The sequence below is a fragment of the Sinohyriopsis cumingii genome, chromosome 17, assembly GCF_028554795.1.
Source record: "Sinohyriopsis cumingii isolate HCF-2022 chromosome 17, ASM2855479v2, whole genome shotgun sequence".
Lineage (NCBI taxonomy): Eukaryota > Metazoa > Mollusca > Bivalvia > Unionida > Unionidae > Sinohyriopsis > Sinohyriopsis cumingii.
The window spans coordinates 1627831-1643840 of record NC_142977.1 but is presented as its reverse complement, the minus strand read 5'-3'; the positions used below and the strand labels follow the sequence as shown (position 1 = coordinate 1643840).

Below are 16010 nucleotides of genomic sequence, written 5' to 3'. Positions count from 1 at the left end.
GACTTCTACTCCCGTAGCCCATCGGACACGTAAATCCGTTTCCAAACCACCCTTTCGTCCCACTCAAAGTAGCATCACCGAAGAGTGGGTGACTTATTAACACACAAAATAAAAAAATGGAAAAAGTCTTAGCCAGCATTTACTACGATCCCTCGCATCCTGCAGGTTACGCAGGGGTTCAAAAATTGTATCGTGCTGCCAAAACGCGGCTGAAAAGTCTCCGTTTACCTCAAGTGCAACGATGGTTACAAGAACAAGCTACCTACACTTTACACAAACCCATTCGACGCAAGTTTGCCAGAAGTCGCACCCGAGTGGAAGGCATCGATCATCAATGGCAAGCCGATTTAGCCGATGTCTCTCACTTGGCCAGCTACAATCGTGGTTACAAATATTTGTTTTGTGTCATCGACGTCTTTTCCAAATTTGCCTGGGTCGTACCCTTGACATCCAAATCGAGCAGCGAGTTAGTGCGAGCCCTGCAACGAGTGCTGAAACAAAGCGGTCGTCACCCTCTTCGATGGCAAACGGACAAAGGCACCGAATTTCTGAACCAAGCTTTCCAAAAAGAATTAAAGAAACGTGACATTCATTTTTTTACCACCGAGAATCCCGAAACCAAAGCCAGCATCGTGGAACGTTTTCAACGCACTTTGAAAGAACGCATGTGGAAATATTTTACGCATCACCACACTCTGAAGTACATCGACATCTTACCGCACCTGGTGCAAGCATACAACCAATCTTACCATCGAAGCATCGGACGTGCCCCGCAAGACGTGACTCCCGACAACGAAGTGTTGGTGTTTGAGCGCCTGTTCGGTACGTCCCCGACGAGGGCTGTCCCCAAGAAAAGTGGAGAGTTGGCCGTAGGAGATTGGGTGCGCATTGGCAAAACCAAACGCACTTTCGACAAAGGTTACTTACCTAACTGGACGACCGAATTGTTTCGCGTCACTGGACGAGTGCATGGCCGTCATCCTACCGTCTATAAATTGGAAGACATGAACGGAGAAATACTCAAAGGAACGTTTTATTTGCCCGAGTTACAACGTGTCACCAAAAAAGAAGACGACGTGTACGACATCGAAAGCATTCTCGAACGCAGAACCCGTAAAGTGGGCAAACGACGTGTCAAAGAAGTCAAAGTACGTTGGAAAGGATATCCACCCAGTTTCGATTCTTGGATCGACGCTTCGCAAGTCATCGACTATAAAAAGAAGTGACCATCATGCCCTTTCACACAGCAGCAGACGCAGCTACGTCGACCAGTCCTTCTTCCCCTAGTTCTTCTGTGCAAGATTTACAAAAACAACCCTTGTGGGTGTGGTGTGGAGAACGTGTGCCTAAAACGCAAATCGTCTTTTTCTGCCAAATCTTCGTGGTGTATTGTGTCATCGGGGCAGCCATCGCCAATTTGAGTTTGCAACAAGGAGACAAACAATTGTGGACCATTTTATTGAGCAGTTGCATCGGTTACCTGCTTCCCAATCCCTCCCTGAAATTCTCCTCGAACGGGAACGTTGTGTCCAGTGCCAGTGCCAGTCACCAGTCCAACCACAATCAGAACCCCATTTTGGGCGGAGACACACCTCTGACATCCACTAATATTCCCTCGGACAGCCACAGAACTCTGGAATTATGAGTCACCAAAACCAATTTTACTTAACCTTACCCAGTGACAGTTCCATGGAGGTGTTTCCCCACAACACGTTGTGCTGTTACACGGCCAAATTACCTCAAGCCATCCCCTTAGATCACGAAGCCCATTGGGAAGTGGGTTTAGTAGAAATGATTCACCCGACCCAAGTCCTCAATGTCCTTCCCAATCAAAATTTTTTTGATGTGGAAGTTCATGACGAGCAATTGCAACAGGAGTTGGATAAGAAAGTCAACTATGACAAGAAAACTCGTGCACAAAATTTCACCACCTATCACTTGTTCATTCCCCCAGGGTATTATTTTAGTGGTCAACATTTGGTCAACACCATAGCCACCAGGTTTAATGGTGTGTTTGGGAAAGCTTTGGAGAATGTCAACAAAAGTGTCACCATGGAGTACCACAAAGTAGCTCGTCGCTTCTCGATGAAATTTGAGCGGAGTAAAATCATGTCCATTTTATTTTGTCCTGAATTGTTTGACATGTTGGGCGGAGACATGAACCTGAGAATGACCATACTCAAGAACAACGAATTACCCATCGTTTACGACAACGAGTCTTTTAGCAAGTTATTTCGTAGCCCAGTAGAACTGAACCAAGGACTGAATTTGATGTTCGTGTACTCCGATGTGGTGGAATACAACGTGGTGGGACACACCTCCGTACCGTTACTGCGTGTCATTCCTTTCAAAGTGGATTCTGCCGCGAACGCTGACGAGGAAGGTGGAAACACTTACCACGTTCACCGCGAATTTGTCCATCCTCATTATTTGCCGGTCAGCAAGTCGTATTTGGACACGGTCAACATTACTATAAAAGGAGATCTGGGACAAAATATTCCATTCACCAAAGGAAAAGTCACGGTGAAACTCCATTTTCGAAAACGGTTTTCTCACGAATCGTAAGTAAGTCATGTATCCAGTGTACCAAGGGGTTGCACGACAGCGAGGACACGGTTTAGGAGACATGTTAAAATCGGCCTTTCGTTCGGTGGCCCCGGTGTTGAAACCGATGGTGACACGCGGATTGCACGCCTTGAAAGATGCGGCACTGACACAAGGCAAAGAATTTCTCCAAAACGTCATCATCGACAAACAAAACCCTAAAGAAGCCTTCATGAGGGCAGGCAAAAATGTCTTGCTGCAAACGGGTAAAGACATTTTGGGCCGACGAGACACACCTATAAATGCCCTGCACGTTACCGAGTCAGGCATTCAGCAAGGACAAGGCAGAAAGAGACGACGAAGAAAACACCCTTTCACCAGACTTCAAGCTAGAAAAGCCAAGAAAAGAAGAACCGTTCGAGACTTAGACGTTTTCGATTATTGAGACACAGCAACAAAAAAATGATGCACCGAGAGTCTTGCGCTTGTTCCAAGACGGAACTGGATATGTTTGCCATGCCCCCCACCATGATGACGATGCAAGAATCCCAGTGGGTGGAATTTCATCCCGTCTCCTCATTGACTGATTCCGCTCCCATCGAGTTTGAAATCAAAGGACAGCCCGAAGATTACATCGATCTGAATAGTAGTTACCTATACTTGAAAGTGAAAGTAACCGAAGCGAACAACACTAACATAGACGCTGATGAAGCAGTAGCTCCCGTCAACAATTTCATGCATTCCTTGTTCAGCGAAGTGGATTTGTACTTGAATAACAAACTGGTCAGCAGCAGCATGGATACTTACCCTTATCGAGCCTACCTGGAAAATCTCTTGACGTACGGAAAAGAAGCCAAGAACACTCATCTGGATGCTTGCGTGGTATGGAAACCTGACCAGGCGAATAAGTTCAACGGCATTACACTTGCTGGGGATGCTTCAAATCCAACGGGATTTGTAGAACGACAAAAGAAAATTGCTGGAAGTCGTAGTTTAGAACTAACGGATCGCTTGCATTTGGACATGTGGTTACAAGAAAAGTATTTGCTAAACGGGGTAGATATCCGCCTGAGACTGAATCGGAGCAGTGTCGCTTTCCATTTGATGGCTGCTGCTGATGCCACTTACAAAACCAAAATCGAAGAAGCCAGACTCTACGTGCGACGTGTGGAAGTGCTGCCTAAAGTAGGTAACGAAATCAGTCAGACGTTGAGCAGAACGAACGCCAAGTATCCCATACGACGTGTGGAAGTGAAAACCTTCACCATTCCTGCTGGACAGCGATCCATGATCGAAGATCATCTGTTCCAAGGACAGTTACCCAAGCGTTTGATTGTTGGTATCGTCAAGAATTCAGCTTTCAATGGAGCCTACCATGAAAATCCTTTCTACTTTAATCATTACAATGTGTCCAAGATTGAAGTCAGTCGAGATGGCAAGACCTTGTGTACCCGACCCTTTGAGCCTAACTTTGGTGCCGCAAAGAATTATTTGAGATCGTACTTGTCCCTGTACGAAGCTACCGGACAGTTAGGAACCAACACCAGTCACGGCATTACGTACGAAGATTATGCAGGAGGCTACGCTTTGTGGGCTTTCGATTTCACTCCAGACCAAGGCAGCGACGAGGGACATTTCCACCCTATAAAATCTGGCCAGATTCGTGTGGAAATTCAGTTTGCAGAAGCTTTACGTGCAGATAATACGGTGAACGTCATCCTGTATGCAGAATTTGACAATACGATAGAAATCAACAGTTTGAGAGAAGTCATTCTAGATTACTAGAAGCCATGGAAGACTGTTATCCCTCTTTACCTAGTGAAGAAACTTTGGACATGAAATGTGAGGAGACCGTGGAAGGAGAATCCCAAGACAAAGACGAAGAAATTGTCATGATGAAGTCGAGATGGCCAGAACAAGAAGCCCATTTAGTCTCCTGTTTTGCCAAACACTTGGTCGACAAAATGACGGAATTGATCAAGAAAAATTGTTATGGATGTCAAAACGATCATCCCAGTCAAATTCAACACGATAAATGCCTGATGTTGAGTCAAGAAGAAAAATTGGACGAGTATCTGGACGAAGCTTGGAGTCTCATCTCAAACAAAGACGTGTTGCACCAGTGGTATAAAGACTTGCGTGAACATTCTTGTCCAGCATTAACCACTCAAGAGATCCATCGTATCGAAACTCTCCTGAATCAAAGTGAGGAAACAGAACGAATAACCGTTTATTCGTCAGACATTTTCAAGCAAAAAGTCAGGATCGAATTGACGACTTATTATTACCTGTGAAGAAGAAAAAACACACAAATCAATGGATACCTGGGAACTTTATTACCTTTTGAACCATAGTTCGTATACGGCTTCTTGGAATCCTGTCGTCTGTGCTAAAGATGAACTCCCTCATCGCAAACCTAAAGACCATCAAGCTTACGTGATCAACACGGACGAAAGTCATCTCCCAGGAACCCACTGGGTAGCCGTCTACTTTCCTCAAGAAGGATGTGTGGAATATTTCGATTCGTACGGATTGCCCCCTTTGGAAGACGATATCATCGACTTTATGAGAAGAAATGCTCAAACCACCCGATTCAATAACGTGAAATTACAAGGCACAGATTCCTTGGTGTGTGGACAGTACTGTGTGTATTTTCTGCATCATCGCAGCCTGGGCTATTCCTTAGAACATTTAGTGACTCATTTTGATCCTCGTTCTTCTGCTAGAAACGATGTGAAAGTAGATCGATGGTTTTGTGACCATTATGCTTATCTTTTGTCTCAAGCTAGGAAACGTAGTGTCCATCAATGGCCTAATGATTTCCAACAGTGGAAATCACAATTTCATTCACAACGTTGTCAGCCCTGTTTAAAGTAGATAGTTAATTGAGAAAAAAGTGTTTGTGATTTGAAAAAAATTGTTTGATGTTATCATGTTGGATTATTGTTAAAAATGTTGATGTTTAGTGTTAAGTGATTTTTAGAATAAAAAATGTTGTGTTTAGAAAAAAATGCCTTTGTGGTTTGTTTAGCTATAAGAATGTTGGATTGATGCTCTTTCATTTCTTACTATCCCTCTCATGAACGTTGCGGCTCGAAAACCGTGTGGGATGTTTTCCTTCACGTCCGCGCTTTCACTTTAAGAACCGGGGTTGTTTCCAGTCTAGCCATCCATTGTCGACTCATCCTCCTAAGAAGATGTGCTCCAAACTAGCTAAGCTCAACGAAGCCTACGTGAATTTGCATAGGGTCAGACACAGTCTGATACCGAAACCAGAAGAAATAGAGAATGTGAGAATGTTAAAAATCACTGAAGACCTGATAGAAGAGCTCTTCAGAGAAGAAATGAACAGGGAGAAAGAAGAATGGACAGAGAAGTACAGACTTCAGAGACAGCAGCAACAGCAGCAACAACAGCAACAGCAGCAGCAACCTGAAGCTGACAGAGGCTTTGTCGATTGTCGTATCGACACCAAAGAATTCTTCTTCTCTTTCCGAAGAAGCAGACCTATTGCCAGAAAGTCTATCCTCAGAGGACATCGCATTCTTAGAAACTGAAAAAAGAATGCCATAGCAAAACAAAAAACAGCCCTTTTCAGGGCTACCCAATACTCTAGAAAAGAAATAACTATTAATTTGCCAATGTGTAGGTAGAGTAGTGTGAAAATAAACAGTAACTCTCTCTTAAAAATGTGAGGGTATGTGTTGGTGTGATTGTGTTTGTAAGTGATAAAGTAGGTTGGTGTGGATAGTAGATTAAAATGATGTTTGTTTTTTGGGCTGTTTGAGATGTATATTTTGGGTTAGATTGGATTACTTTGAGTATGTGGATAGTCTATTGAAGTGATGGGTAGCATAAAAAAGTGAGCGAGTGTTTCTTTTAGGTCGGCGCGTTGTTGTTGTTTTTTGGTCATGATCTAGGTAAGATCAATTTTATGTTATTAGGGGATGTTTTCCATCACGTCCGCGCTTTCACTATAAATTGAAACTCGTTCGGCAGTCCAGCTACCCTTGTTGATTGATCAACAGTAAAAATGAGCAACAGACTGACTAAATTGATGGAACTTCAGATGCATCTGGAGTATGCCAGATACCTATTGAACAAGCTGACTGCGGAGACCCTTGTGGAAGAAGTGAGAATAGAACAAGAGGAGAAGGAGAGAAAAATGAAAGAAGAGAATGAAAGAAAGAGAGCTGAACCACAATCACAACAAAGACAAAGAAGACAGAGGGAAGAAGAAGTGTTAACTATTCCGCAAACGGAGGAGTGGGATAGTGAAGCCAATCACCCACCGTCTGCTCTTCAAACAAGTCATGTGAATTGGACTAATGATTGGAGTAGACGTTGTGTCTGTGGTGCCAGACCCGGAAGGTGCCACCATTAACCAGGGGTCTCTGAAGTTTTAAAAAAAACAGCCCTTTTCAGGGCTACCCAATACTCAAGAAAAGAAATAACCATCAATTTGCCAATGTGTAGGTAGAGTAGTGTGAATATAAACACTAACTCTTTTATAAAAATGTGAGAGTATGTGTTTGTGTGTTTGTGTTAGTAAGAGTAAAGGTATGTTAGTGAGAATAGTAGATTATGGGTTTCTTTATTGTTTCTAAGCAAATGTGTTGGGTTATATTATATGAAATGAAAAAGTAGGGGGATGTTTTCCTTCACGTAGGCGCGTTGTTCGGTCATGATCTAGGTAAGATCCATTGTATGTTTTTAGGGGGGTGTTTTCCTTCACGTACGCGCTTTAAGTATAAGAACCCACGGTATTCGTCGTTCAAACCATTCTACATAGAAGATGGCTTCAAACCACCTGGATAAGTTTCAATCATTGCAAGACGTCCTTGACAATTTGGGCATGATAGAACAAATGCTCGTAGGACTAGTTGAAGACCACTATTCTTATAGTCCGCATAGAGTAAAAATGGAAATTAACAACTTAAGAAAAGCAAAGGAGAAGATTAGTGGTGTGATGAAGGAAATAAAGGAGGAGAAGGAGGATGAAGAGGAAAAGATAAGAATAAGAACATGGAACGAAAAAATTGAAAAAGAAGAAGAAAATGAGAAGAGGAAGAAAGAAGAGGAGGAAGAGAAGAAAGAAGAAGAGGAGGAGAAAAAAAAGAAAGAAAAGAAGAGAAAGAGTGTTGGAGATAAAATAAGAAGTTGGTGGAGGAAAAGAAGAAATTAGAAGCAGAAGAAGACAACCCAAAGGCCCTTTTCAGGGCCAGCCATATTTCTCGAAAAGAGATAGTCTTTGAATTGCCTACCCTTTTTTTAAAAAAAATTTTTAAAAAAAATCCCATGTTAAATTCCCCTTGTCCGTAGAGTGACCCACGATTTATTGCCATGTTAAATTCCCCTTGTCCGTAGAGTGACCCACGATTTATTCCCATGTTAAATTCCCCTTGTCCGTAGAGTGACCCACGATTTATTCCCATGTTAAATTCCCCTTGTCCGTAGAGTGACCCACGATTTTTCGCCATGTTAAATTTCCATTGTCCGTAGAGTGACCCAGGGGTCCCTGTAATGCTAATTCCCATTGTCCGTAGGGTGACCCCCTTCACTACTGGCATCGAAGAGTCGGGGTCAGGGTTAGGGTTAAGGTCCAGACTAAAATTTTATTGACATTTGGGTCATTGATGACATATGCCAATTGTGAGACGGAAACATTTAACTAATGAGTTATTTGGAAATTATGTAAAATCACCTCAACAAGTCAACCTCTTACCCCCTCCTTTCCGAGGGTAGGGGTAGATTGGGGTGATACAAAGTTTTGCACCAAATTTACACTATTACACTATACACCAACGGGACTAGCTTTGGTTCAACATTCATATGTTAAGTATTTAAGGTGCCGAGGAGTTAAATAATGTTACACGCGCACGTGCGGACAGACCCACTGTAATTTTCTCTATGATAGATATTCCCGCAAACTATTGCTCACGTACGGGTACTGTAATTGTCTGTCGTAGCTATTCTTTCAATCATTGTTCATATACGTGTACTGTAATGTTCACTATGTTAGATGTTCACTCCGACTATTGCTAATATAGGTGTACCGTAATGTTCTTTGTTATTAGACATTCACTCCGACTATTGCTTATATACGTGTACTGTAACTTTATCTGTGGTAGCTATTCCCTCAGTCTGTTACTCATGTACGATTACTGCAATTTTCTGTATGGTAGATATTCACTCAAACTGTTGTTCATATGTTGGAACCGTAATTTTCTCACTGATAGCCGCTTACTTAAATGGCAATGTACTGTATCCAAGCTGAGAACTTTCTTAAACTGCATGTACTGTATCCAGGCTATGAACTTTCTTAAATGGCATGTACTGTATCCAGGCTGAGAGTTTACTATATGGCATGCACTGTATCCAGGCTGAGAGTTTACTTATATGGCATGTACTGTATCCAGGCTGAGAGTTTACTATATGGCATGCACTGTATCCAGGCTGAGAGTTTACTTATATGGCATGTACTGTATTCAGGCTGAGAGTTTACTTGTATGGCATGCACTGTATCCAGGCTGAGAGTTTACTTATATGGCATGTACTGTATTCAGGCTGAGAGTTTACTTGTATGGCATGCACTGTACCCAGGCTGAGAGTTTACTTATATGGCATGTACTGTATCCAGGCTGAGAGTTTACTATATGGCATGCACTGTATCCAGGCTGAGAGTTTACTTATATGGCGTGTACTGTATCCAGGCTGAGAGTTTACTTATGTGGCATGTACTGTATCCAGGCTGAGTGTTTACTTACATGGCATGTACTGTATCCAGGCTGAGAACTTATTTATATGGCATGTACTGTATCCAGGCTGAGATCTTACTTATATGGAATGTACTATATCCAGGCTGAGAACTTTCTGAAATAGCATATGCTAGATACAGACTAGAAGTTCCCATTGCACTTTCAGTCAGTTGATTCCTGTGAGTGTTCTACTTGTAATCACCAGTTCACAGGTCTGAACTTCGTTCTGACATTGTGTTTCAAATACCTTTCAACAAGGCACTTTGCTTTCTATATATGGAAAAACTGAGATACTCAATTTTTGCACATCAAAATTTTCAAACAAAATAACAGAAAGGGATGTGTAGGTGATATTACTACTTACATAGATTCATCAATCACCAGTGCCAGTTGTTTTAGAAGAATTTAGCCTTCCCTTGAGTGGCTACCTACTGGAACCAGTGCCAGTAAATGCCGGATATTTTAGTAGAAGTTAGCCTTCCTTGAATGTTTTCCTACTGGAATCAGCTTCCGTAAAATACAGTGACATACTTCCGTAAATTTCAGCATGGAGTCTTCCCTTGAATTGTCACCTGCTGGAACCAGTTTCCATAAGAATCAAAGACAACTTCCAGCACTGAATTTTTCAAATTTGCCATGTATCAAAATAGATGAAATACAAATAAAAACCAGAATATTATATTTGAAGAATGATTGTGTGTATTTATGTTTATCTTTTGTCAGAAAATTTTAATGCCACACATAGATGCAAAATATTTCTTGATAGTTCAAAAATTTGCCAAGGGACAATTTTGTTGAGTACCAGAGTGAAAGTTAAAGTAGATGTAACTGTGTGACCCAGGGTAGACTGGTAGACCTACCTGGACAGCTAGATTATAGTAGTAAGTTAATGATGTCACAGTCTGTTCTCATTATATTGTTATAATTCACGTGGCCACATTGATTCATATCAAGTTACAGAACAGACTTTCTGGCTGCAAAGTCATCATTGAAAACAGTGATCAATCATCTGAAATTTCAAAACTGTTTTAAATTACCGTTGATGTTGATTTGGGTTTTGTTTGGTGCTTTATGTCAGAGCAACACAAGTAGGTTATTTAGCAGCAAGTCATTTGGAGTGCCTTGCTTGGGGACACACCATGATAGCCGACCCAGGCTGATCCAATGATTAGATTCGAAACCGCACCTTCTCGGTTGCGAGTCCAGTACACTAACCAAAGCCCTAAGAATGAATACAGTAATCGCACACCCTAAACTAGACCATGTAACAAAGCCCTAAGAATGAATACAGTAACCAGGAGTTTAATGGGTTTTGAAAAAAATGTTTATAGTACATGAATGTGCTTTCTTCAGAATGTAAATTACTTTTAGTTTTAACATATATACCACTGACACTCTTAAAAAAAATTATACACTGAAATATGTGACTTGATAAAAAAAGTAATGAAACTAAATTAAAAAATAATTGATTGCAATGAAAACATTCGTATAATTTAATAAATTAGTGAGCTCAAAAGAACAACTGTAATTGTATAAAAATGTCCATATGCAATTGTAATTTAATTACGTATATTCATGCTTATGAGTCCACCTGCAGACAAAGATCCCGATCTTCCATCACATAATGCGCAGGCTGAGCGAGGTTTGCGTTCTACTGAATATTCCTAACAAACTGGACAAATCCTGATTAACCAGCGCAATGTGCAACGGCAGATCTGGGTCTGTTCAGTTTGCAGTGAACTCGAGTTATAATTAAGTATAGACGTTAATTGACCCTATGGTCTGCTACGAGTAATATTTCTCCATTATCATAAAAAGTTATTTTGTTTCTGAGGAGAAACCTCGGCAATAATTGTATCAATAAATGAGAAACATCTCAGTTTGTACATGTACGAGTTTACTTATATTTTCCACTTGCATTCATACATAGCTGGTATAATATAATTTTCCCAATAATTTTTCGTTGATACAATCGAAGCATGCAGATGAATATGTTTTTACAGGTCAAAACCAGAATCCTATGGTAAGGCTGTCAGGAGGATCAAGGCAATCTCAAGGTCGCGTGGAGGTCTATTTTAATGGATCATGGGGGACAGTGTGTGACGATAGCTTTGATAACAATGCTGCCACAGTGGTGTGTCGGATGCTTGGTTACACAGGGTAAGCACACACACACACACACACACACACACACACATTTTGTATAATGTCTGATATCAATTTAATCTGTTGTTACCTGTACTTGCACGTTTCCTCCGGCAAAAGTGAACATGACGAACCTTTACCTCGATACTGTTTTCTCTAGATGCACAACGAACAAGACTTAAATGCAAGTACTTCAAATTAGCCCTTTTTCATTTTAATAAAGATAACAATATTTTTGACTCCATATGGAGAATCGCTGCTTCTCACAATGTATCAAAGTTCTTGGTGGCAAGTTTGTTTTAGTCCAACATTAATAGTATTAGGACTCGTGATGACTCTCCAGTACACCGTTACCTTGATAAATCGCACCCTGATACCTCCAGTACACCGCTACCTTAATAAGTCGCACCCTGATACATCCAGTACACCGCTACCTTGATAATTTGTACCCTGATACACCCAGTACACCGCTACATTAATAAGTCGCACCCTGATACTTCAGTACACCGCTACCTTGATAATTTGTACCCTGATACCTCAGTACACCGCTACATTAATAAGTCGCACCCTGATACTTCAGTACACCGCTACCTTGATAATTTGTACCCTGATATCTCCAGTACAGTATGTTGGCACTTAAGATTTGTCGCCTTCAATTGTCGGAGAAACTCAAAAGTTACATAAAAGGATCAATCTGCACAGTTCTGATTGGATGACAAAGAAATTGTACAGAAGTCCAGTTGCAGAACATATCTTTTCCCGTGGCCACACATTCAATGATGTAACACTTACTGCAATTGTTCATAACCCCAACTAGAGTTCTGAAACCAGGAAAGAAAAGGAATCTTACTGGATACGCCGCCTTAGAACATTGAACCCAAGCAGTTTAAACCAAGAATACTAGAAAAAGACAGCTACGCACAAGTAAAATCATGATGTTTTTGCAGCCGGTAGATTTTCATTTAAATAATTCTTTCAATTGCATATTAATAACCCAATAACCTATAATTACTACTAATACAATGAAATATCTGGGGTATAATTTGCTGTTACGCAAATTTACATAAAACGACAGATGGAGATAAGGCCTATCGATTTATAGGTCAATATAAAATATTTTTAAGCATCAGCATGAACTTGCAGCCAACTAGTTGAAACAAAAACTTTCAAGCTTTTATTTCTGTAGAAACAGTCATGTAAAATTTGTAACCTCAACGAGAGAGAGAGAGAGAGAGAGGTGTCAAAATCTTGTTTCCTAGAACTTTTCCTTTATTCCATTCATATGTGAAACGTGTTACTAACTCGAAACCATAATTTTACCTTCTTCCTTAGGTCGTCCTAATAATACATTTGCTAGGCTGGGCATTGCATTTAAGCGCATTTTATCGTGATAAGTCAGGGTTTAAAGTCAATCTGATTGAAAATCAGATAACCACTGTCCTACGTGAAGATCTGACGACGACCGCTCAAGGGTCATGTACTGGTGACCTTTGAATTAGCTAATAGAAATGCAGCTTTTAAAAAACTGAAAGTTAATCAAATCGATCGGTACACATGCTCTTCATCCACAGTGCTCCGTCTCCACACGCGATGATATAAGACTTAAACTGATTGGTTGATAAAATTGGCGATTATGGTAATATCATAAGTTACCAAACACAAACCCTAAGCGGTTGCTGTCAGATCTTCATGTATAACAGTATAACAGTGGATATCTGATTTCAGTCAGACTGGGTCGAAAGTTAACCTTAGGGCCTAATAATTATGCGAAATACCTCCCTCCAGCCCGTACGGTTGAGGTTCCATATCTCATCTCCGCTACGGTAGCCTGACTGGTCTCGGTATGAAGGGACGAAAACGTACACAGACACGATTTTACTTATTTCTGCATTTCCTATCATTACTCTTCTGACTGTCCTGTCACTTCCGTCTTTACTTTATCTTTGAACACGCACCACCCGCTGCTTAATAGTCCAGTGTGACTGCGTCAACGTATTTATAGATAGAAGGCGAGTTGGCTAAAACGTGAAGCTGTTGATGTATCAAGTTTAGTCATTTAAAAATAACATTTATTTTTTGTTAAAAATAATATTATGTTTATGTTTGATTATTAAAACACTGATGAAATACTATTAAAATACTAAAACTTTCCCAAGTTTACTTCACCAGTTGTATAACATCAGACAGCAACCTCGAAGATAGGTTACAGTCGAAAATCGGTTACAGCTTCCTTAGCGCAGATACAGTATTATGTTTTTTTAGAAGATAAAGATTGGATAAAATGATTCCTTCTATTAATAATAGACCTGGATATGTCCTTTTATTTGATGAGTATACCTTATAAGAATGATTTCAACACCTTATTTTGTTATGTGTATAACTTTAAAAAATGATTGAGACACCTTATATTTGATATGCATACCTTATAAAATGATTGAGACACCTTATATTTGATATGCATACCTTATAAAATGATTGAGACACCTTATATTTGATATGCATACCTTATAAAATGATTGAGACACCTTATATTTGATATGCATACCTTATAAAATGATTGAGACACCTTATATTTGATATGCATACCTTATAAAATGATTTCAACACCTTTTATTTGATACTTATACCTAACAAGAATGATTTATGTTTTGATTATTATAGTTTGCAGTTATAGCTTATGGGGATATTAATCTTTTCAAATGAAATTATGTCATGAGTATTTCTCAACATTTTCTTGATTGATAGCTTAGAAAAAGCATATTCCACATTTCAGGAATTTATTTGTAGCCAGGACAGATGGCTTTTTCGGTGCTGGGTCTGGATCAATTGTGTTAGATGATGTAACATGTAATGGGAATGAAACCAGTATAGTAAACTGTCGTCACAACCCTTGGGGTCAAAACAACTGTGGCCATAATGAAGATGTGGGAGTTGACTGTCAACCGAGTGAGTAGAATGTTACATATAGATAATACAAACTGTGATGCTAATGTAGCACAGATAGTACCAAATGCTAATATAGTACAGTTACTACCAAATGCTAATGTAGCACAGATAGTACCAAATGCTAATATATTACAGTTACTACCAAATGCTAATGTAGTACACATAGTACCAAATGCTAATGTATTACAGATAGTACCAAATGCTAATGTATTACAGTTACTACCAAATGCTAATGTAGTACACATAGTACCAAATGCTAATGTAATACAAATAGAACCAAATGTTAATGTAGCACAGATAGTACCAAATGCTAATGTGGTACAGATAGAACAAAATGCTGATATAGTACAGATAGTACCAAATGCTAATGTAGTACAGATAGTACCAAATGCTAATGTAATACAAATAAAACCAAATGCTAATGTAGTACAGTTACTACCAAATGCTAATGTATTACAGATAGTACCAAATGCTAATGTAGTACAGTTACTACCAAATGCTAATGTAGTACAGATAGTACCAAATGCTAATGTAATACAAATAGAACCAAATGTTAATGTAGCACAGATAGTACCAAATGCTAATGTGGTACAGATAGAACAAAATGCTGATATAGTACAGATAGTACCAAATGCTAATGTGGTACAGATAGTACCAAATGCTAATGTAATACAAATAGAACCAAATGTTAATGTAGCACAGATAGTACCAAATGCTAATGTGGTACAAATAGAACAAAATGCTAATATAGTACAGATAGTACCAAATGCTAATGTGGTACAGATAGAACAAAATGCTGATATAGTACAGATAGTACCAAATGCTAATGTAATACAGATAGCACCAAATGTTAATGTAGTACAGATAGTACCAAATGCTAATGTATTACATATAGTACCAAATGCTAATGTAATGCAAATAGAACCAAATGCTAATGTGGTACAGATAGTACCAAATGCTAATGTAGTACAGATAGTACCAAATTCTGATGTAATACAGATAGTACCAAATGCTGATGTAATACAGATAGTACCAAATGCTACTGTAGTACAGATAGTACCAAATGCTAACTTAATACAGATAGTACCAAATGCTAATGTAGTACAGATAGTACCAAATACTAATCTAGTACAGATAGTACCAAATGCTAATTTATTACAGATAGTACCAAATGCCAATGTAGTACAGACAGAACAAAATGCTGATCTAGTACAGATATTACCAAATGCTGATGTAGTACAGATAGTACCAAATGCTAATGTAGTACATATATTATCAAATGCTAATGTAGTACAGATAGTATCAAAGGCTAATGTAGTACAGATGGTACCAAATGCTAATGTAGTACATATAGTACCAAATTCTTGTGAATATGGAGACAGTAAGGAGTCAGAAAGGAAGGAAAGTAAGAAAAGAGAAAAGAAAGAAAATGTAGAAGAGAGCAGAAGATAATATAGTAAATTTATTTAAATGTCATTCCTTAATATTTCTTTCTTATCTGACATCCTTTCTTGCAAATTGACAGTGTTATATTGTCCATGATATGATATGTAGATGTTTTTGCATTTTTAGATACAATCTGTGCCTTATGTTTTATATTTCCTTATGTTTTATATT

At 39.4% G+C, this 16010-nt stretch overlaps 1 protein-coding gene across 1 annotated transcript in view; it reads left to right on the top strand.

Annotated features, from left to right (window-relative positions):
- LOC149777643 (scavenger receptor cysteine-rich domain-containing protein DMBT1-like) overlaps positions 1-16010 on the top strand; it is a 162965-nt gene that overhangs the window by 17991 nt on the left and 128964 nt on the right. The window contains exons 2-3 of the mRNA XM_089938703.1: positions 11306-11462; positions 14221-14393. Coding sequence (XP_089794829.1) covers positions 11306-11462; positions 14221-14393 — 330 coding nt within the window. The remainder of the gene's footprint in view (positions 1-11305; positions 11463-14220; positions 14394-16010) is intronic.